General features: G+C 44.6%; 1 protein-coding gene across 3 annotated transcripts in view; it reads left to right on the top strand.

The window, feature by feature from the left end:
* akap7 (A-kinase anchoring protein 7) overlaps positions 1-19449 on the top strand; it is a 34869-nt gene extending 15420 nt beyond the window's left edge. The window contains exons 8-9 of one of the 3 annotated variants that reach the window (XM_080860488.1): positions 16684-16719; positions 17275-18741. In XM_080860488.1, the coding sequence (XP_080716614.1) occupies positions 16684-16719; positions 17275-17486 (248 nt within the window). In that variant the 3' untranslated portion in view covers positions 17487-18741. Of the gene's footprint in view, positions 1-16683; positions 16720-17274 lie in introns of all 3 variants that reach the window. The other 2 variants (XM_080860490.1, XM_080860489.1) reach the window with 2 other exon arrangements.
* The last annotated feature ends 1731 nt before the right edge of the window (positions 19450-21180 follow it).

Below are 21180 nucleotides of genomic sequence, written 5' to 3'. Positions count from 1 at the left end.
GCACTCTGCTGTTTAAAACAACACTCTGGAAGTATAAGAAAGGAAGGCTAGCGTGATGAGAAAAACCCCACAACCCGCAGTGCATGAAAATGGATCAGGGCGTGTTTGTCTAACATGTCCATTCCCATCCACTTGTCTTTTAAATCACCAGCAGAGGAACATCAGGCCGGTTCCCGGTGTTTCTGCATCGTAGAATGTCCTTAGAAGGAGCGGGAGCAGCAGATGCCCAGTGATAGGGTTGGTGATTGCTGGTTCTCGCCGACGGTTTCTCTCCTGTTGAAGTGACCGGTGTCCATGTTGTTGGTGGTATTTTGAGCAGCGGTCTCTTATTATGAGGCACAGTGTGTGTGCGTGTGCGTGTGTTTGTTTGTGGGGGATTGTGTGTTTGTATATTTGTTTGGGATGGGTGTCTGTCTGTGTATGGAGGGGGGATGGTGTATTTGAGTGTGTGTGTACACCTCATGTACAGATGAAGATTATCTCTACAGTGGATAAAGCGATTTTGGCAGTTTTGAGAGGATTGATCCATAGGGTCCTGGCATAACAACACCCCTTGTAGCTCCAAATTCATATATCAAATATATATGAATTTGGAGCTACAAGGAGCTACAAGGGGTGTTGTTATGCCAGGACCCTATGGATCAATCCTCTCAAAACTGCCAAAATCGCTTTATCCACTTTCGCTTTATCCACTTTCAATCCTCTTTTCAATCCAGTCGCAATCATTCTCATAGCTCCCCTACGTCCCCAACTCATCTGCATGGCAGCGGGATAGAGGGGGGATAAGCGGTTTCTCTTCTCAGCACTCGTTTTCCCCATGAAGGCTTGACTGTTTGACTGCATACTTGTTTGCCAAGAAACCCATGTGTGTTTTTGTGTCTGAGTCCCTTCGTGTGTTACAGTGGGGGGGATGAGAGTAGCTCTCAAGGTGGCTGAGGTTCCGCTGTTTGGTTATGAGGAGGTGACAAATCCTAGCCTGTTAGAGCTGCAACGATTAGTCGACGAAATCGACTAAGTCGATTGTGAAAAATGGTCGACGCGGATTTTTTTTTTTTTTTTTTTCTTTGCAGACGCTAACAGAGCTACCGGTACTTTTCATTCGGAATTGCATATAGGAAGTGCGAAACAGCTGCGAAAAGCGAATTATTCTGAGATGGCTCATGTTACCATGGAAACAATAAACAAAGCTTGGTTTAGCAGCTGCTGCATATCAGATATGGCTAACAGAAAAGTTGTCATTTTTCTCAATGATGGTCAATTATTAGTAGTTTAAGAAGTACTACTACAGTATTTCAAAGAGAACAGGCTGTGGGAGCATAAGAACAGTAAGTGTCTAGCAGCAATTATCATAGACATATATCTATAACTTATTGTAAGGTTTACTCTTAAATGTTTGAAAACAGAACGTCTCATGGAGGATGCTTGCTAACGCTATTTCAGTTATGTTAAGTGCAATGCGGTAAATCAGTGAATTATCAGAGTAGCCTGTATTTTCGTTTGTTCTGAATAGATAACCTCCTCCACTTAGCAATCTTCAAACAAAAGATTGTGGATTTTTTTTCATATGTTGAATTTGAATGTCACTTGCAGCTCAGTTATGTTGCACTTGCAGAGGCTTGATTGCTATTTTGAGTTCCTTTTAAAACTTTCTCTTTACTTTTAAATCTTTATTTGCACTTTCTCTTTACTTTTATAAGCATATTTGCACTCTTAATTTGTATTACTATTTAATGTATTTATTATGATGATTACATTTGTATTAACTTGTTACTCAAATACATTTGAAATTCAAATTCCAACATTTTGAATACATTTTTAAATTTATGGAAATAATCGTTAGATTAGTCGATTAATCGGAAAAAAAGTCGATAGATTAATCGATTACCAAAATAATCGTTAGTTGCAGCCCTACTGACGATATATGAGTCTGATACTGCTCCATTGAGCTGTGATTATGGTGCGTGTTTCAACGAACCAGGAAAAAAAATGCCTCTTCGCTCAATTGGATAGGCTACCTAGAACCAATCAGAGCAACGTAGTATGACCATCTGATACATTAAACTTTTACCGGATCCCGTAGGAAGGACGGCAAAAACATCTTTTCGATCGACAAATGCCTTGATCGCGTTTTTCTGTTCCTCTTTCAAAATGAATGGGCTGTCAATATCTGTGAGATATGCATGCTCACGTTATACTTATTAGCCGCGAGGCTAGCTAGCTACTATGTGTTTCAATAGATTTCTGGTCTAAGCGTTAGCAGTAACCTAACAATAATGGTCTAGAGCAGGGGTCTTCAACAGGGGGTCCGCCGAGGTACTGCAGGGGGATCGCGAAATGTTTGGTTGATAAGACAATTTTTTTTTTATATTTCTAAAAAAAAAATCAACCAATTTTTTTCCCACAAATTTAAATGTCTTCAGAATCAGGGGCCGTATTCACAAAGAATCTTAGGGCTAAAAGTAGCTCATAAGTGGCGAATTTAGGAGAAACTCCTAAAAATAATGGGCGTGTCAGTCTTAAATGTAGGACTCCTAATTTTTTTTACTAAGAGCAATTCACAAAATATTTTATCCCTAAAAGTAGCACCTAAGTCTAGGACAGCTTAAAACTCCTCATGAGGACTCCTAAGTCACTAAGACCTATTCACAAAAAATCGTAAGATGGCTGCAGCCGACTTGGAATTGATAAAAGACATTGCTTAAACCGTGAAGGTATTAATATTGTCGTAGAATTAGCGCGGGATGCAATGACGCCTTTAAACAACGATGTGTCCCGAAGTGAAATGTTTGGAAACATAAAGATAGCCTATTTGGCTTCGGGGAAAACGCAAATGACGACACTGGGATATCATCAGTCAGCCGTTTAATTCATCAAACTATCAACGCACTGTAGACCCCACATCATCCAACAGTTTATCCAGTTGCCTTTGGACAATCTATTACACAAGATCAAAGTAAATTCCATGGCGATCGCAGGAATGTCCAGTGACGGGACACACATTACAATAATTGCCCCATCAAGATGAGGACGTTGTACCGATGACTCGTGCATTTCAAGCGGTCTGCAACAGGTTTTTGAGAACTTACCAGCTGGATGCCGCTGGGGTGACAGTGGCTATGGTCCTGGGACCAGTAGGCTTTCGCTTAGGCTACGTTTCACGTTCGTTTCGCTTTGATCAATTAAGATTGGAGGGCTTAAAGGGCCGCATGTGCTGATATTTGAAGTGGTCAAGGGCTGGAAATATAATAGCCTTACAGTTTGCTGGGTGCTTTAATTATTACTGCCTTGATTACATGCAATTGCCATATTTTATATTGATCGCTTTATATTTCTCTTAACGTGCAAAGTGTCATTCCCGTTGGATGCACAAACTTGTCATCATGCGTGTGCATTCTGCTAACTGCACTGTCCATAACTATTTAATATGACTTAATTTGAAGCCTAGGTTATTCTCTTATTTTCAGTCGATATAGTGGGATTGTTAGAGAGACGTCACGAATGAGTTTTTAATGAGAGAGCCTGTCAACAACCAATCACCGTCCTCACCCCTTCTAAACTCGTGCATGAGAAGCAACGTCATCCATAGCAACGGAGTTTTTATCTTAAGCTTAGGAGTTGGTATTATCCTTAGTATGAGTAGGTCTCAGAGCCGTTGTGAATCACTTTTAGGAAATTACTCCTACGTAGAAGGTTTTAGCGCGAGTTAGGAGCACTCCTAGTGGTAAGATAAAAGGCTTTGTGAATACGGCCCCAGATTTGTATTTATTCCCTTTAAATTTACATTAACATAAATCCAACATATTTTAGAGAACGTATAAATTGATCGAGAAGACGTTATCTTTCAGTCCAATCGACACATTCAGCTACCCACAGGAGCTCTCTCAAGCTGTGCACCGGTTCACTCACAGCACCTTTCATGCAAATACGACAGCACAGGCACTAGCCAATCAGATCGCGTTTCTGCTCCAGTCTAAAGAGCGCAAAGATCAAAAATGAAAGATGGCGGACCAAACTCCATGGCTGGTCTTGTTTGTACCTATAAATTGTTAGTTTGACATTTTTTTGCTTAGAGTTAAAAAAAAAAAAATAAAGAGATAGAAACTGTACAAGGTCAAAAAACTTTAATTGTATCTGAAAAATAAGTCGGAGAGGATTTGAGAGGTGTATGAGCCCCCTAGCTAATGTTAGCATGCTACTACCTACAATCTTAACAACTTGCTAGCGGTGTGATTGGTTTGTTGACCTGTCAATCTCACTATAACATCTATGTTGTCAACACAACTCCATGCGCCAGACTCCTCCTCCGTCATCCGTTGGATCGTGTCAGTCAGGAGTTATTGAAAAGAAGATACATCTCACTAATGTGGGAGGATGTGTGCCATCGACAGATGCTTGAGGATTCACTGTCCCTTTTTTATGTTTGATGAAATAAAAACATATATCTGTGAATTATTTTAATAAGTTGTTATTAATTGTTAGCTCAAGAGTTGTTTGCAAGATGTATGTTTATAAATGGCAGTGGCACGGCCACCCTGTACCTTTCATGTTGTTAAATGTTAAATTAAATTCAATGTTAAGTTAAATTCGTTGTTCAAAAATGTTAGGTTAAATTAAATGTTAGTATTGAATACACAATAACAGGGTAGCTATGTTTTATTTGGCACTAGGCCCAGTATATTATAAACAAAATGTTATGCAATTTATATAGTAGGGGGTCCCTGCTCATCTCGCCATCAGTTTGGGGGTCCCTGGCCTGAAAAACGTTGAAGACCCCTGGTCTAGAGCTTCAGTTAAGACCTACAATACTCTGCAACAATCGTGTAGCACATACACAACTAACCGAGTCAATGTAGAAATAAAAAAGTTGTGTAGATAGCTTGATTCACATAAAATATGTCCCACTAACAGGCTCCCGAGACGCCGCCATCTTGGTACAATTTCGAATCTACCTTTAACGCAAGCGTTGGTTGATCATCTGTCCATCGTATAAAGCCCGCCCTGACAATTTCATTGGTTAGATCAGTTTTCTGAGATCTGATATCTAACCTTTAATTCAACTCAAGCGTTGGTTGATCATCTGTCCATCATCGTATAATTTCTCCCCAACGGAGCAGTGCCAGACCGAACTTCCAGACCTCAAATGTTGTGGGCGGGGTTCTGTCTGGTATCCCCCCCCCCCCCCCACGCACGTGCACACACACACACACACACACCGTCCCTGTCCTCCCCTTCTCTGGCGTAAGGAGGTCAGAGATGGAGAATTGTTCTCAAGAGACCAGAAAAAAGATTTTATCCATTTAGCAGGAGACTGCTCGTATTGTTCTCGGTCAGGCAAAGTTCATGCAAACAGATTGTATGTTATTTTTGGGCGTGTGTGTGTGTGTGTGTGTGTGTGTGTGTGTGGGGGGGGGTGTGTATATTTTTCTAAGTGAAGGGACTTGCCAACAGTATATGCAGATCTTTTATCCCTCTTTGGCGAATAGTGCAGAAGTTGAACTGGTGCTAGGAGTGCACAAAGGGGTACAGAAAGGGGAGGACATCAGTCACAATGTCCTCAAGCCCATAGAGAAGTGTGACCAGCTCCTCAAAAAGTCTCCTTTGTCTTTGTCTATTCCATCTTTCTCTCGTCCTCTCTCACCCACAGAGTGAAATCCACAGAAGAGAAGATCAGTCTGTGTTGGAGCTCTATCAGAACGTAGCCCCACCTGTCTAACAGTCAGTGTGAGTGACAAGTGTAAGCCTTTGAGCTGGCGCATCAGGACAGTCAAGCTCACGCTGTCACACTGTGCTTTTGATTGGAGCTCTGTGCACCTCGCAGATCATCAGAGCGCAGCATCCGTGTCCTCTAAATTCCAGCATGTACGAGCGACAGTGCTGAAATCCCTGTAGATCTGTTTTTTTTGTTTTTAATTCACCTGAATTTCCTGTGAAGGACATCTGTCAGCGGGTTACGGATGACAGCCTGTGCTCCTGAGAACTGTCCTCTCGACGGCTGGTCACAGTGTAGAGAAGTGCTCTGACCCTGTGGTCTAAGTAAGACACACACACACACACACACACACACACACACACTCAAACGGACAAATGTATCTAGCTCTAGACACACTCTTTGTGCCTACTCAAGTGTCTGTTGAATTGTCCTGTGGTATGTGCTTCCCTCATCTTAGCATCCAAAGCAAAGGTTTTCTCTCAAAAATGTGTTTTTCCATGAAAGCAGGGATGAATTCCACACTGATATAAAAGCTATGATGAGACCCGTTCAGGCCCGTATGATGAAGCCCGTAAGCTTCTAATAATGGATATAAATATAAAATCACCAATGTAGAATCAACACCAAAAAAAGTATATTTTAAACTCAAATACTATTGTTTTTCTAGTATCTCTTTAGCTTCGAAAACAGATTTTCTCCTGTGTACTACAGATTTTCAATAAAATCATCAAGGCCATCAAAGGGCCTTATGCTCAGCATCTCATGTCATTTCTTTATGTAGAGGTGACTCATCTAGAGTAATGAAGCCACCAGAAAAGCAAGAGGCTACTGACTGAGAAACAGTTCAGTGCTTCTCAAACTGATTAAGCAAGTCAAGTTTCATTTTTCTGTGATAGAAAGACTGCTGTTTGCTAGCTTATGACCATTTTGTCCCCACCCGTGGTGTTCATCCTTCCTGGATACGATGGAAGAAGTAAACAGCAGTCAGAAGGAGCAGGGACTTATAGGTAGTAATAATAATAATAATAATAACAAAGCTAATCTTGGTAGCGCACCTGCTTATCTCCGTTCCGACCTTCGTCACATGACTCAGATTTACTGGCTGGGCTGCGATGGGCCGACCTTCGGTGGAAGTCACACTGGAGACTCCCAGTGGACTGAGCTGAGACAGAAGATATGCTGGAGGACTGGAGCAGGTTCGTTTGTGTCTGTCTGTCTGTCTGTCTGAGTCACTTCAAGTGTTGCTTGTGGGACCTATGACGATCAATAATGCCAGTGTTTGTCGTTCATTGGGGGCCCGTAGCCATGTCAAAAGGTCCATGGATTTTCTGGAGAGGTAATTTTTGTGGATTTTTTATTTATTTTTCCCCCCCATTTCTCCATCCCTTGTATCTTAGCAACTCGTTTTTGAGATGTACACAGCGTGAGCTTCAATTTCCTTAGACTTTTTTTTTTTTCAAAATCTCATCACTCATACAATGGAATGGTTTTGTTTCTTTCTTTCTTTATTCAACCCAGTAATCATTGGTCATCATTTCCTCTACTTACTGGAATTAGTTTCTGGCTCTTTGCCTGCAAATCTCGGGTGTTTGTGTTAACAGCTTTGTCTAATTGCATCTCAAGCTTTCTGCGATGGGGAAAGCCTTCTATATGGGCCTAGCATCTGTAGATCACACCCTGTGTGTGTGTGTGTGTGTGTGTGTGTGTGTGTGTGTGTGTGTGTGTTTGTTTGACAGCTGCAGGACTGCGCAGCAGCTGGCTTTGCTTTCGACTTAAGGGGCACGCAGTCTTCCAGATTGGTAGTAAAAGTCATGAAAACAGTCGTGATAAACAGCAGGTCTGGAGCCCCCAAACACATGCCTGAGAGACGTCATACTCCATCAGTGAGCCTGATCGAAGAACACCCAGCTTAAAATGCCATTCCTCCCATAGCATAGTTCCAAAATACAAGGAGGGCCAGCAAACATTATAGCACACTTCTTTCTAATTGCACTCAAATGTCATGAATGCAATTTTCGAATTGGCCAAAAGAGTACCGTAGGTTTTTTTGTGGGGCCTTTAAACTTCACCAGATGATGATTCCCGGATAGTTTGCTGATTACGCAGTGGAGTGGTTTGTAATCTCCAGCAGTTTAATATAGGGTTTGCGTATGATGTCATTGACTGGGATTTGAGTGGAAATCTTGCCTCCCACTTTTCTCCATTTTGTTCATTTTCTCCCTGAAGTTTGTGTATTTATATTGCCAACTATGTTGTACTGTCAGTGCATTTTAAGTCTGGCTCAGACTTTGAACACTCCCTGCACAATATGTTCCATCTAGCAAAAGCCCCCAAGATGAGTGCAACATCTGCCTTGTTTCTCCAATCCCCAATAACATCTGACCAGGGCCCCGCTGTGCTGGATTTAGCCAGGGCCCTCCCAGCGTCTGCAATCTCTCCCCGCCAACAAGTTGAGACGGACACAATAAAAGCCCCCACCCACACACCCCCCCTAAATTCGATATCACCGATCCATTCAGGCCAACTGATTAGTATCGATCTGCCCCAGACATGCTGGTCCGAGCAGTACCTGCCAGTAAGAACACAGCCTCTCTTTGTCTCTCTCATTTTCTTACAGAATCGTTTCTAGCCTGAGAGCCACTCAATAATCCTGCAACCGCACATCTTCTAGATATTACATGTTTTGTAGTATTGATCTGAAGTGTTAGTCATGGGTATTATTAATACTCTGGAAGCACAATGGACCACTCCCCTTTCAGACACACTCAAACACACAAACTCTCTCGCTCTCTCACTCTCTCACCCTCTCTCTCCCCCCTCTCTCTCTCTCCCCCCTCTCTCTCTCTCTCTCCCCCCCTCGCTCTCTCTCTCCCTCACAACCCCCCCGCTCTCTCCCACTCGCTCTCCCACTCCCCCCCTCCCTCTCTCTCTCTCGCCCACTCCCCACATGCATCATTGTGATGATTGATACCAATCTGCTGACTGCGAGATTTATGAGATCATACCACACTGAACATCATTAACCTGTCAAAACGGGAACAAGCAATCTCTGGGACGTAAAACTGCAATAAAACGTTGTCGTTTAGCGCTTAGTGCTGCAGCAATAAAAGATACACATTTACAAAGTAACGTTTAACTCACTTCAACCAACAACACATCAATGCAAATTCAACAGTATGGGCCTGTCCTTGTAAACCAGGCAAACACTATTTTCGTGCGTGCGTGCGTAGTGTAGTGTGTGCGTAGTGTAGTTGATGTAGAATAGTTCCAAGCCTGTGGACTTCTCTCTGCACTGAGCCTTGGTTACATCGTCCACAGCAGCGGGGTTGCCAGACACCTCCCTGTGGTTTGTTGGATGTTGTCGCGCCCATGCAACCTTTTCACCAGTTCACACGCGGCTGTCACAGTGGGGCTGCAGCAGTGACAGAAGCCTCTGGAATGTAACACAGCCCAGCTGAAGGGAGCTACTGCTCAGGGAGAGGGAAAATGGTCTTCATGTACACATATATACATATATACACACACACACACACACACACACACACACACACACACACACACACACAGGGTGAACCCACACACACACACACACACACAGGGTGAACCCACACACAAATACAGAAATTTGATGATTTACGCTGGGAGAACACCCACTGTGTTTTTTCGGTGCATGTATTCGGTGTGTGTAGACAGACAAGCAAAGGAAACAAGCAGTCTCTCATTTCTCCCACCTCCCAAAGGCAAACACAGTCTGTCGCTTTTGTCGCTAACCCTCCCGTTATCGCCAATCCCATCTGTAGATATCTGGTTTTGTTTTTGTTCTCCCTCCTAAAACCATTTGCAACCAACCAGCCCAGGAAATTAGATCAGAGTCTAATTGAATGCCATTTGCAGAGGATCAGGGATCAAGTCATGTGGAGTTGGGCGGGTCACCGTGACTGACTACCTCTGTGTGTCTCTCTCTCTGTGTGTCTCTCTCTCTCTCTCTCTCTTTGTGTGGGACTTTATTGTCTACATATATCGCTCTGTCTCCATGTCTTGATGTACTCGCTGCGACTGTGAAGCTTCTTTTCTATCTCCATAAATCTGCCTTTCTTTGTCTCTCTCCCTGTGGCGCTTTATCTGTCTGTCTGTGTAAATCTGCCTGTTTCATGTCTTCCATGTCCAGAACAAAATGTGCCCGTGGATCCATTTTGTGTCTATATGTATCTATAATTCTGCCTGCCTGCCTGTCTCTTCTCTTCTCCTCTCTATCTCTCCATCTAACTTGAAGTATGTCAGAGTCCATCATGCATGCATGTATGGATCTATCCATCTGTCTGTATAAATCGTCTGTATCCCATTTATACAATGTTCTTTCTCCTTTTCTCGGTCACTGTCTTCTTGTATTTTGTATCCCTCTCACTCTCTCTGTATCTCTTTCTTACCCCCACCCTCTATTATCAGGGAGTTTGGCTAGAGGTGTGTGTGTGTGTGTGTGTGTGTGTGTGTGTGTGTGTGTGTGTGTGTGTGTGTGAAAGGGTCACGCCCCCCACATGGGCACCGCTGTGTGTTTAAGCTGGCGGCTCTCCTCCCTCTTCCACTCCAGTGGCTCTATCATGATGCGCCAACAACAACCCCCAACCCACCCATCCAACCGCTGGCACTCCTTCTCCTCTCATCTCATCAGCTGTTTTTTCTTTAGTTTTTTTTCACCCAAGTTCTTTTTTTAATACGCCATTCTACCCTCTCCAGCTATGTGATTTCCAGTAATGGAGTCGGGTGGAAATCAAAACCGGACCTCAAATGACCCCTACAGGTTAGCAAACATTGGAGCTACACGCTTTTAATCCGAAAGAGAACACGTGTGCACTAGCTCTTGTGTTTTTCCCCCTCTAATACACGTAATGGACCTGGAAAAAGTAAAGGACGATAGCATTTGATTTTAAACTAATGCATCGGGATGGGGGCACCCTCATCGACAGATGGCACATATATCTAGCATCGTTTGGCTGCAGGGTGTCATATGTCCACTGGACTCAGACCCTGTGGTAATCTGAGGTAAACTGGTAATACGGTCACCTCAGCTGTGCACAGAGAGCCAGTGCTGCAGCTAATTTAAATGCTGCCAGTGTTTTGATTGCCGGCCCTGAGCTGGCGTTGCACTGGATGATTTTTCCCTTGATGTAAGAGAGAACATTGTTGATTAGCCCCATGATGAATGATCACGTCAGAATGCTGGTAATTATGCTGGAGAACCTGGATGGAAACAGAGACTCTCTTGATGAGTAGAGCCGAGACGAGTTCATCCCTCTCAACGGCACCATGAGGAGGCTGAATTAAACCGGCTTTATTATCGGCAAGATCACATTTTATTCAGTCCGACACCCCACTCTCCAGGGAAACCACTCGAAACCCAGAGTGAGCGTTGAGCGGAATGCTTAGTGCCAGGGGAAAGAACCGTGGTCTCTGCGCTATCAGGGAATACCACATGTTTGTCAGTCTTTTTTTTTTTTTTTTTTCATCAGTCACACAGTAAATTGCCCTTGCTGCTGCATTGGAAACGTATAAGGGGAAATCCATAGTCTTAGAAAAATACAATAGATAGTGAAAACATTCAGCTGCTGGAGCAAGGCGCTGCTGAGTGCCATTGGTAGGGTGGACACAGAGCAGTCAGTGCGCAGGCCGGTGGAGAGATATGTGTACACACACACACACACACACACACACTGTGCCCGCCATTCCACAGCAATTATTCAAGGCAGTGAGCAAGGATGGGGTGGGGAGGGGGGGGGGGGGTGGAGCCTGAGTTCCCTCCCCCTTCACTGACACACACACACACACACACACACACACTCGCGGAGCAGACCAAGCAAGACCCATTCACTCACTCCCATCGCTGCCTGGTTGCGCGGAGCAAGGCGCACTTCACCCTTACCCACTCATCCGCCTCCGCTGGACACACAAACCTCTGAGGACGGACAGACAGGGAGAGAAGAAGAGTTAGAGAGAAGAGGGGAGATAAAGGCGTGTGAAAACAGATTGACTAAAAGAGAGAGGGAGAGACTGAGGGAAGCCACCAGAGGAGAGGAGAAGAGCAGAGTGGAGTGGCCATGGGGCAGTTGTGCTGCTTTCCCTTCTCCCGAGCCGAGGAGAAGCTGAGTAAGTCCGCTGCTGCTGCTGCTTCTACTGCTACTGCTTTGGCTGGGTGGTCGGGCTTACCGGGACTCTGTCCCACATTCACCAAATCCCCACTGGGTCTTAACATGATTGGCTTACAGCGGAGGATTGCTGTCGTGCCTTAATACTGCTGAGAAGAGAGGGTGTATTTCTCCAGCGTGTGAAGAAAGGTTCAGAAACCTGCCCTTATCTCTAAGGGTTGGGTGTGTGTGTGTCCGTGTGTGTGTGTGCGTGTTTGTGTGTGGTGGTGTGTGTGTGTGTGTGTGTGTGTGTGTGTGTGTGTGAGGGAGGGAGAGAGAGAATAAGAGCAAGCTTGAGCAGGCGTGTGTATATTGTTTTATAATCAGCTGTAAAAAAGCAGACACGTGAAGCTAGAGACTCGTGCGTGGGGCTTGGACTCCGCACCATTGTGCTCCAACGTGCCGAGTTGCCGAGTCTTTGTCAAAGTGCCAGGGTTTGGAGGAGCCCCCGGGTGTCTGTGTGTCTGTGTCTGTCTGTCTGTCTGTCTCAATTACTCCCTGTCTTTTGTCTTACTTGCTGTCTCTATTTTTTTTCTCTCTCCTTTAGTTTTGCACACAATAGGCAATGCAGAAAGGCTACATTCATTGGAAGCTGTCATCTCCCTGGTTTGCTCCTTGACTTTCATATATACACAGAGAGCTTGTGTTGTGTTTGAAGGGTCCTCCTGATCTGTGCCTGTGTTGGACATTGAACCTTTTGTGAGCGTCAACCTTGCTCTTCTGTTGCTAGGCTGAGGATTGCTGCCCGTATCCATGTGCAGAGATGAGTGTTGTACACACTGCTTTAGCCCGGCATAAACCCAAGCGCTAAGGCAAGACCGTGTGTGTGGGTTTGAGTGCCTGCAGTCAGTCTTACACACATACACTCAGTAACATACACAGACACACACACACTCACTCACACAGGCACAGACACTAAACAGAGATGTTGCCCTACTTCTGTTCAGTATTTGGGGAAGAGCGGACGTGACGGGGAGGGGGAGTGGGATGATGAAGAAGAAGAAGGAGAGAGATGGGGTTGGGGGGGTGTGTGAAGGTAGAAGCAGAGGTGGAGGACACCGAGAACAGGAGGAGGTGAGGGAGAAATAGAGGAGGAGGGCATATTGAGGTCTCGCTTGTCACTTAGATCAGACACTCAGTAGGCTACACAATGGCAACCTCCAAACGTGATCACAGCTGGGCGTGTGTGTGTGTGTGTGTGTGTGTGTGTGTGAGAGCCTGAAAGTGGCGCTGTGTTGTTGGTGCAGGAGCTGTGGTGGGGTGCTGACGGCTCCCTGTGGCGATGGGGAGAGAGCTGGAATGCACAGGCAGCCTCAGAATACTCAAGTGTGCAGCTGCTCTGAACCAGTACCAGCACAGGATAGCAACTGGCTACCCTCCCAGGCCATCTCTCTCTCTCTCTCTCTCTCTCTCTCTGTGCTATCTGTGGCTCACCCTCTTTAGTTGTTTACAAATGGAGTGGTAAACCTCAAACCCCTCTTTTATTTGGTCTATATGTGGCTCACCCCTCTCTTTCTCTCTCTTTGTCTCACTCCTTCTCTCCCTCTCTCTGTTGTGAGAAGTGGTCAGAGATCAGGAGGTGTAGGTGTACGTGTGGGAGGTTGTGGTGATTTGTGGAGGAGCTGCTAGTCAAACACTCCCTTGTTTGTTTTCTGTTGTTCACATGGGCACTTTGAGTGGAGTCTATCCAGCGGCGGGCACCAATTTCAAGTACCACTCGGTGGCTTGATTGACAGGGAAGGTTACGGCAAGGGTTGTGTCTGAATGACTATGAATAATTTGCGGGTGTTGTGTTTTTGTGGTAGAATACCGAACAGCTTGTTGCGACTGCAAACACTGCCATTGTAACGTCTACATTCGACAGAGTTCCCGGATTTCCTGTCACAGTTGTTTCAAGGACTGATTTCATGACAGAAGAACATTTATCTTGCAATACATGCAAGCACTGACCTTGTGCCGTGTTGGACGTGGCTTTCAATAGACTTTCTCAACAATTATCTGAGGCAGTATGCAGCAGCCTGCATGCCAAACTCGCTCAAAACATCAACATACAAAAGCGCCATTTAAAAACCCTCCGCTGCTGGCCTACGTGCCTAGCTGACCCCCTTTTTTTAAGTTCTGCTCCCTCAAGCGTCCATCACTCCTTCGTGAGCCCGTTGTTGTGCATGCAGCGCTATGTTATGTGCAGCCAGCTGATATCCGAGTGAGTTGCCAGCAGCAGCATTGTAGTGCAGCGCAGCGTAAGCACTGTTAACGCAGCAGCAGAGACGCGCAGGTCTGCCTGCATTCCTCCCATCCCCCCACCGTCCCTCTGCCCCAATTTCCTCATCTGACCCCATCACTAGTGAAGAGGAGCTCAGAGGAGGAGGAGGAGGAGGCTACCGCTTCCTCAGGAAATGCCACCGTTCCCGCAGCTCCGATTTAGGACTTCCCGGTGGCTCATTAGGCGCTGTTCTCGTAAGTGAATTAGCCTAGCTGATTGGTGACTCGGAAGCCCTGTCATTTATTAGCAGAGGAAGGCAGCCGGGTGCAACATTTCCGCTCCTGCCATAGCTGCATTTGGAGCACGGTGTGCTTCAAGGTTCAGAACATGGCTGGGAACAGGAAAGGTGGCAAACTAATGTTTTAGTCCATAATATTTAACACATTTATGACCAGCAATATTGCTGAGGTGTTTTACCTCTGCCACTGAAAATTGCACGAAATACTGCAAAGCAGTAACTGCACTCATAAACTGTCTAGACATTAACTGCAACATAACTGCAACTACAACCCCTTTGTTTAATCATATCCTTGACTGCAAACAAAAATGAGCATCTTACAGGTCATACATGGCCATCCCTCAATGTTAACATGTGGCGCAAAGCATTTTTGACACAAAATATCTGAACGGGCTTTAAAACGCCACATTTGGCACAAATTGAGTTGCCTGCTGAGCTGTCCAATTCTGGAGAGAACAAAGTGCACTTCTCACGCTGGTAGCTTTTACCCATGTGGGTTTTGAACTGTGCCATAATGCAGCGTGACCTCCCCCTCCTACTAATCATCGGGAGGTCTTTCATGTTGCAGATACCTTTAGTCATGAGAGATCCATTGCATTCTTGGATGAATGTAAGTCCAAGTTTAGGTCCGACTCCTATTGATTCGATGACACGAAAAGTGTCACTACAGTATGGCAAAGGGTGGGGAGGGATCAGAGTTTATCATGACTGGTTGATGGTTTCTCTCCTGGTCTACGAGAGGTCTCCAAGAGGTCAAGCACGTCAACATCTGAATGAGCTTTGAGCTTTTGTCATTTACATTTGTGTAATCATGATGGGTGGAGAAATAATGGCAACACATGGTCAGTGTCTGGCATTGGTGTACCCTTTAAAGAAGAGTGTATATGACAGGAAGCATATCAATGTTCACTAATGCTTGGCCTGCTCTAAATCAACAAAATTACTAATTCTCCTTCATTTCTCTATGTGCCTATTTCACAGCAGGCCCACAGTACTCCATGACTTTGCACCTGCTTGTTTTACCTGCTTTTATCTCAGATGGTGACATGTGGGAAAATATGCAGACCACATCAGTTGCTTGACCTCTTTGTAATACCAGAGAAATACCTCCAGTTCATTTTCTTTTGTAAATAAGCGGCAATCCATTACCTGTTTGGTAACTTGCCATGACCAGAGAAACGGGAGAAACAGAAGTACCAAGCACGAGTTAGAATGAGGGTAGTCGTATCAATGATGACTCTCCTCACCCAAGTCTATCAGTGTTATTTAATTGAATGTTACTGTTTTTTTCCGGTCATTACAACAATCCAAATATGCAAAGCTAACTGTTGATTTAAGAAAGTCTTGTCAATCCACTTTCTCATATAGTAGTGGCTATGTATTTTGGCTGACAACTAGACAGTTTGTTTCTGATAGCCACATTGGATGCATGGTGAACACCTTAAGACTGAGTGTTTTAAAGATTTATTCCAATGTTTGACCAGACTTTGCCATGTTATTTGCAACACAAAATTGCTAAATAGAGGGACAAGGTTGTGAACTCTACTGGTTGCAGGTGAATGTCATTGGATTGTGTGTTAGATGCCACTGTAGATCATGATGTGATCTGCCGAAAGACTTTTTTAGTTATATTTTGCCTTTTAAGTGCAGTTAGTCCCTCTCCATTTCATCAACTCTTAAGGCTACTAGACATTTTGTGTAGCCAGATAGTAAACAGACAGTCTTAAGACAAAAAATGGGCTATGCTCACTAGACCTGTAGAAAGGTATTACCTTCTTGCATGGAAGGCTACTGTACTAATGTAATGTTGCCTCTCTGCATTGGATGAAAAAAAATGAAATGTATATAATCAAAATGTTGTCATGTATTACAAATCAAGTTTGGTTAAGTGATATTTGAACTGCTAAGTGGCCTAGCTTAGGTGATATGGGCTGCTGTGTGCGCCACCAAACTCATATTCTGAATGCACATTAATGGAGGCAGACCTGAATGATGGCAATACCAATCAGAACCGACTCATCCTGCAAAAATGCTACAGAACAATCTGCCTGCAAATGATATCGAAGTGTCCATAAGAAATCTGATAATGGCATGCTGGGTGAAGTATGAGCTATACACTGTCTGATTTCGTCAGACTGTGGTCTCAGCGGCATCTAATTTGATTGTTGAGTGGGGAAAATAATGGTGATTCTGAGAAGATTACGGCATGAGTTGAAAAAATTGCTGGTGATAAATGACAAGTCTTTTGGAAGAAGTACAATGGTTTGCTAAATGGATATTGTTTGTCTTGCAGATCTTACTCAAAGAGCTCATCGAGCTTCAAGGACAAGTACGTGTCTCTTTCTTGTAGGCTACGAGGCCCCCACCCCCCCATCCATCCACCCACCCACCCCTAGAACATGGCACTCCTTTCCTTTGAACCCCCACACGGGCACCAAACTCACACTCTAGCAGCAGTAAAAGCACTGTTTACCAGCCTTATTCCAGTCTGTGTAACAATGAGTGCCATTTTTATTTCCACTCTTTTGACTAATGCCGTTAATACATTTACCCAGCATAAGGGGTTTTCTGCCCAAAGTCGCTTAATGCCATGTAATACAAGGGATTTATCACTCTGTGAACCTGATAGATACAGTGATGACCCAGTGACGAAACCCTTCAAATGTATGTTAAAAGTCACAAAGCTTAGTAATGGGCTTGCTAGGTACTGTTAGTTGAGTCTAAATTAATTGGATTACAGTTCAATAGCTTTCTCTCTTTCTGGCAAATGGGATTGACACATCCCTTCCCTCCCTCTCTGGTTTGGTATCCTGTGTGTGTGTGTGTGTGTGTGTGTGTGTGCGTGCTTGTGTATACGTGTGATTGTGTGTTCGCATGGCTTTAGGTGGAAAGAAGATTCCGGAGCCGGATGACGAGGAGCTGGTGAGCCTGAGCAAGCGTCTGGTGGAGGACGCGGTCCTGCTGGCCGTCCAGCAGTACATGGAGGAGACGCAGCAGAACAACGGCGCTACCCAGCCCAAAGGAGAGGGCCAGACGCTGGCACAGACGGCAACCCAGCTTCCATCAGGCACCCTCAACTCTAACGCCAGCAAATGAGCCCGTCTAATCAGCCGAGCAACCCCTGCCCGCCCCCCAGCCCACCCAGGACCACTATGGGGTCCAGCCTCTACAACCCCCTAAAGGCAGGGCACCAGACAGGTGGCGCCTCCCGTCTGGGAAGAAGGAACTATAAAGAGAGGGGACCGAGGAGGATGAAGAGAAGAAGGATTTGCTCTCTTGGGAATTGAAGGATTTTCTTGATTTGGTTGACGTCTTGACGCGATGTGATTGCATGGATTTCAGAAGATTTGGAATCTTGTGCAGTTTTTCTTTTTTGTCTTGTTTCTGTTGTTTTTGTTTTTCTGAATGATGATCCCCGCCAAGCAGCTCAGCACAACCCACTGTCTCCTTTTTTTGAAAATCTGTGTCTTTGTTTTATGTACCTTGGGTCCCTGAGTGAAAGACTTTGACCTTTTGTGCAGAGGTTGCACTATAACTGAACAGTCACCCAGACAGGCCCCTGGGTGCTCAAGCACTTGGTGGATAAGCTGGACAGCTACAGTCATGTACACACTACACCTGCATCTGTTGTGTGTGTGCCTCGTTTGTTTTCAGGAAACGGCAGAACAGGCAGGCCAGACTCTGGCCAAACATCGGCCAAACATCGGCAGATCAGTGCAAAGACAATCACCATCTTGACTAACCTTAATCTATCACTACAGAACAAAAAAAGCCAGCTTCTCCGAAACCTTGTCTCAAACTAAGACCAATGAAATGTGTTTTTCGAAATTCTTATAAATTGTTTCATTATTATCATGGACTATGCAGTCGAAAAATCATGCTGTGAGCAATGTTTACACATTGTCCGGTCAGTGCTATGTGTTTTCTGGAACCGTGGCGTTGTAGTCCAGTCAAAGTCATATTCTGTCCATCTTGTGGGTGAAAATGCTCTTAAACTCCACAGACAAAAAGATCACATCCACAGGGGGCTGAGGGCAGAGAGTGAGGTGAAGAATAGAAGTGGAGTGTGGGGGGTGGTGAGATTGGGAAAGGCTAAGAAGATTGACCGCCATCATGTTTTGGGTTCAAAAGGCTAGCCAGTGTTGTTTGTTACATCTGGATTTTGGTGCTTGTTTTTGTTTGGTCTCGTATTGTCTACCTGTGAATGTTAGGGGCAGGGCGTGATGAGAGCCGTATCAGAAGGGTGTTGGACCAGCAGAGAGAATCGGTCCAGAGGAGGCTGGGGAGCCTACGGGTTCTCCTGGCCCAGCCGTCGATTCAAGCTCAAATCTTCCAGGAGCTCCACGGAGGGCAGAGGACAGATGCACTGCTATGACCACTCATTGACCCTCACTGGACAGGGTAAAAGGCAACACACTATGGAGGATATTGGCCTACCCAGTATCACTCCTCCCTTTAGCAGAGAGTGAAAATGGTGTCTACACATTTTCAAACCACAGACACACATTCAGACATGTAGGCTCACACTCTCTCACACACACACACACACACACACACATAGCTCATTGTTTGAAGCCAGTGAGTGAAGTGAACACAGCTGACTGTTCAGGACAATCTCATATTTTCCTTTATTTTTAAATTATTTTTGCATATTCTCATTTAAATTTTGTCTAAAACCTGTTCTTAGACGCAAAAAAGCACAAACACATGAGTTTAAGTTTTAATGTTATTTTTGCATTTCGTAGGGTCAAAGAGAGACCTCAGCTACTACTTGAAGTGGCCTTAACTATTCAATTAGAACATGGATGTTGTGTTATAACCTTGCACTCAGAGACATGGTTTCATTGCTTTTTACCTTCATCTTCTGTTGCGTTACAGCTGTTAACCTTCACCAAAACCTTAAAAAGAAACACGCTTTATTTTTCCATTTCATATTGATTCATTGCTGTGGTGCAAGTTTTTTGGAAGTTTTTCAGCTCTACCAGATGTCAAGAGTGTCATTTAATATGTTCAACCATGGTAAACAGTCCAACTCAATAAAATCAGGATGTGATTTTTCTTCCCTTTTCCTGTCTGTTTTGTTCCATAAGGGTGTAATGACTGTGATGAAAATCAGAATAGAATTCAGCCCCCCCCCCCCGTCAACTGTCAATGATGTTCAGCCAAATGTTTGCATTTCTAACGTGCTACACATGCCTTAGATTCAATTTGTACAACAATAATAAGTATGTTACTTTAAAGTGACTAGACTCATATTTCTATTTTGTTATGATGAAAAGATGCATTAAACAGACTGCCTACAAAGGCAATGTACCATTTTCTGTCAAGTGTCTATGTGGGTCCTTTTAGCCTGCTCTATAACACAAATATTAGAGAACGCTAATGGAAGGAGACATTCTCCCTTAAAAGCTCTTTAAAGTGAGCTCTTCCAAGTTTAGATTTTTATAGAGATCCTCTCACAAACAGGATGACGACTGTGGCTTTTCCCTAGAGCAGCTTCGCACACCACTGCCCAAATCTGCATCTCTTCACCACCTCCGCAACAGCTCGCCTTCTCATTTTCTTTATCCCCTCCCCTCTTCTCTCTATTTTTGTTCTGACCCTCAAAGAGCTGATTCAACCCTGTAGGGGTACCATCTGCGGAGATGGAAGAAAAAAGGAAAGAGAAAGTGAGGGATAGAGAAAAGTAGCAGCGAGAGAGAGAAAGAGAAAGCGTGAGAGCCCAAGCAAACAAAGTGGTACGCGGTCTTCTAAAGCTGGATATCTGAGGACGGTGTCCCCTGTGGGCTTCCTGCGGTCTCATCCTTATGAAGATCTCTCCAGCGCTGCCCGGGCCGATCGATGACAAACCAGAAGCTCCCAGCGGGGCTGCAGGTCTGTGGCGAATGATTGCCTAGGAAGACAACCCAGATGACCTTCAGTGTCATTCTCCTCAATGTCATACTCAGAGGCACACATTTCCTCATTTTAAAATATTTCTGTTCGGCGTAGTCCATTTGCTTCACTGGAGCAGTTCAGTGTTAGACCGTATGATCGACACTTAGCTTTACCACAGGAAGGTAACATTACAACACCATAAAGATAGCCCAGGATATGAACTACTCTCAGTTTAAAGACTGTCAGGATTGTTTTGCACTGATTCAATTGAGCACTTTTAAAATCTTCACCTTCAACAATGAGCAGACAAAGTAGTCTAGTAGTCTCCTGTAAATATATTTTTACTTGTGCACTTCAGGAGACACGCTAGAGGGTTATGCAAGCAATGATGGGCATATGGCGCCATTTGACAAGAGAATGAGCTTTTCATGATAATGATGTGTGATGTAAGATCTTCTTAGTCTATTTGCAAAAATGCCTTGCCATGTATGTTAGAAATAAACGGTACACTTAGGATCTCACACACCGACTCAGCCTTATATCTAATAACAGCAAGGCATTTATAGAGCTGTCCCAATTTCCCCAACATCTTTAAATGTCACTGTCGAGCGGCACAAACAGTTTTTACTTTTGGTCAGTTTGGCAGGGCATCCCGATCCACCTACCAGAGGCTACCAGCTCCTTGTGAGAGAGGAATATGTGGGAGGCCTTGGCTGAGATTCTCTGAGCCACTCGCAAGACACGTCAGTCAGAGTTCTCAAGCGTCCGATATCCACGTCCGCCCTCTCTTCAGCATCTTGCTAACTGCCTTCAACACTTTGGCTTCTTGTGAATTCTGAGCACTTGTTGAACAGTAATGAATGCTAATTACTTTGTGTTAATTGCCTTTGTGGTCGCACTGTTATGGGCTTAC

This window comes from Sprattus sprattus (genome assembly GCF_963457725.1).
Source record: "Sprattus sprattus genome assembly, chromosome: 2".
Lineage (NCBI taxonomy): Eukaryota > Metazoa > Chordata > Actinopteri > Clupeiformes > Clupeidae > Sprattus > Sprattus sprattus.
Note: the sequence above shows the minus strand (reverse complement) of the source record. Positions and strands in the feature narration are given on the sequence as shown.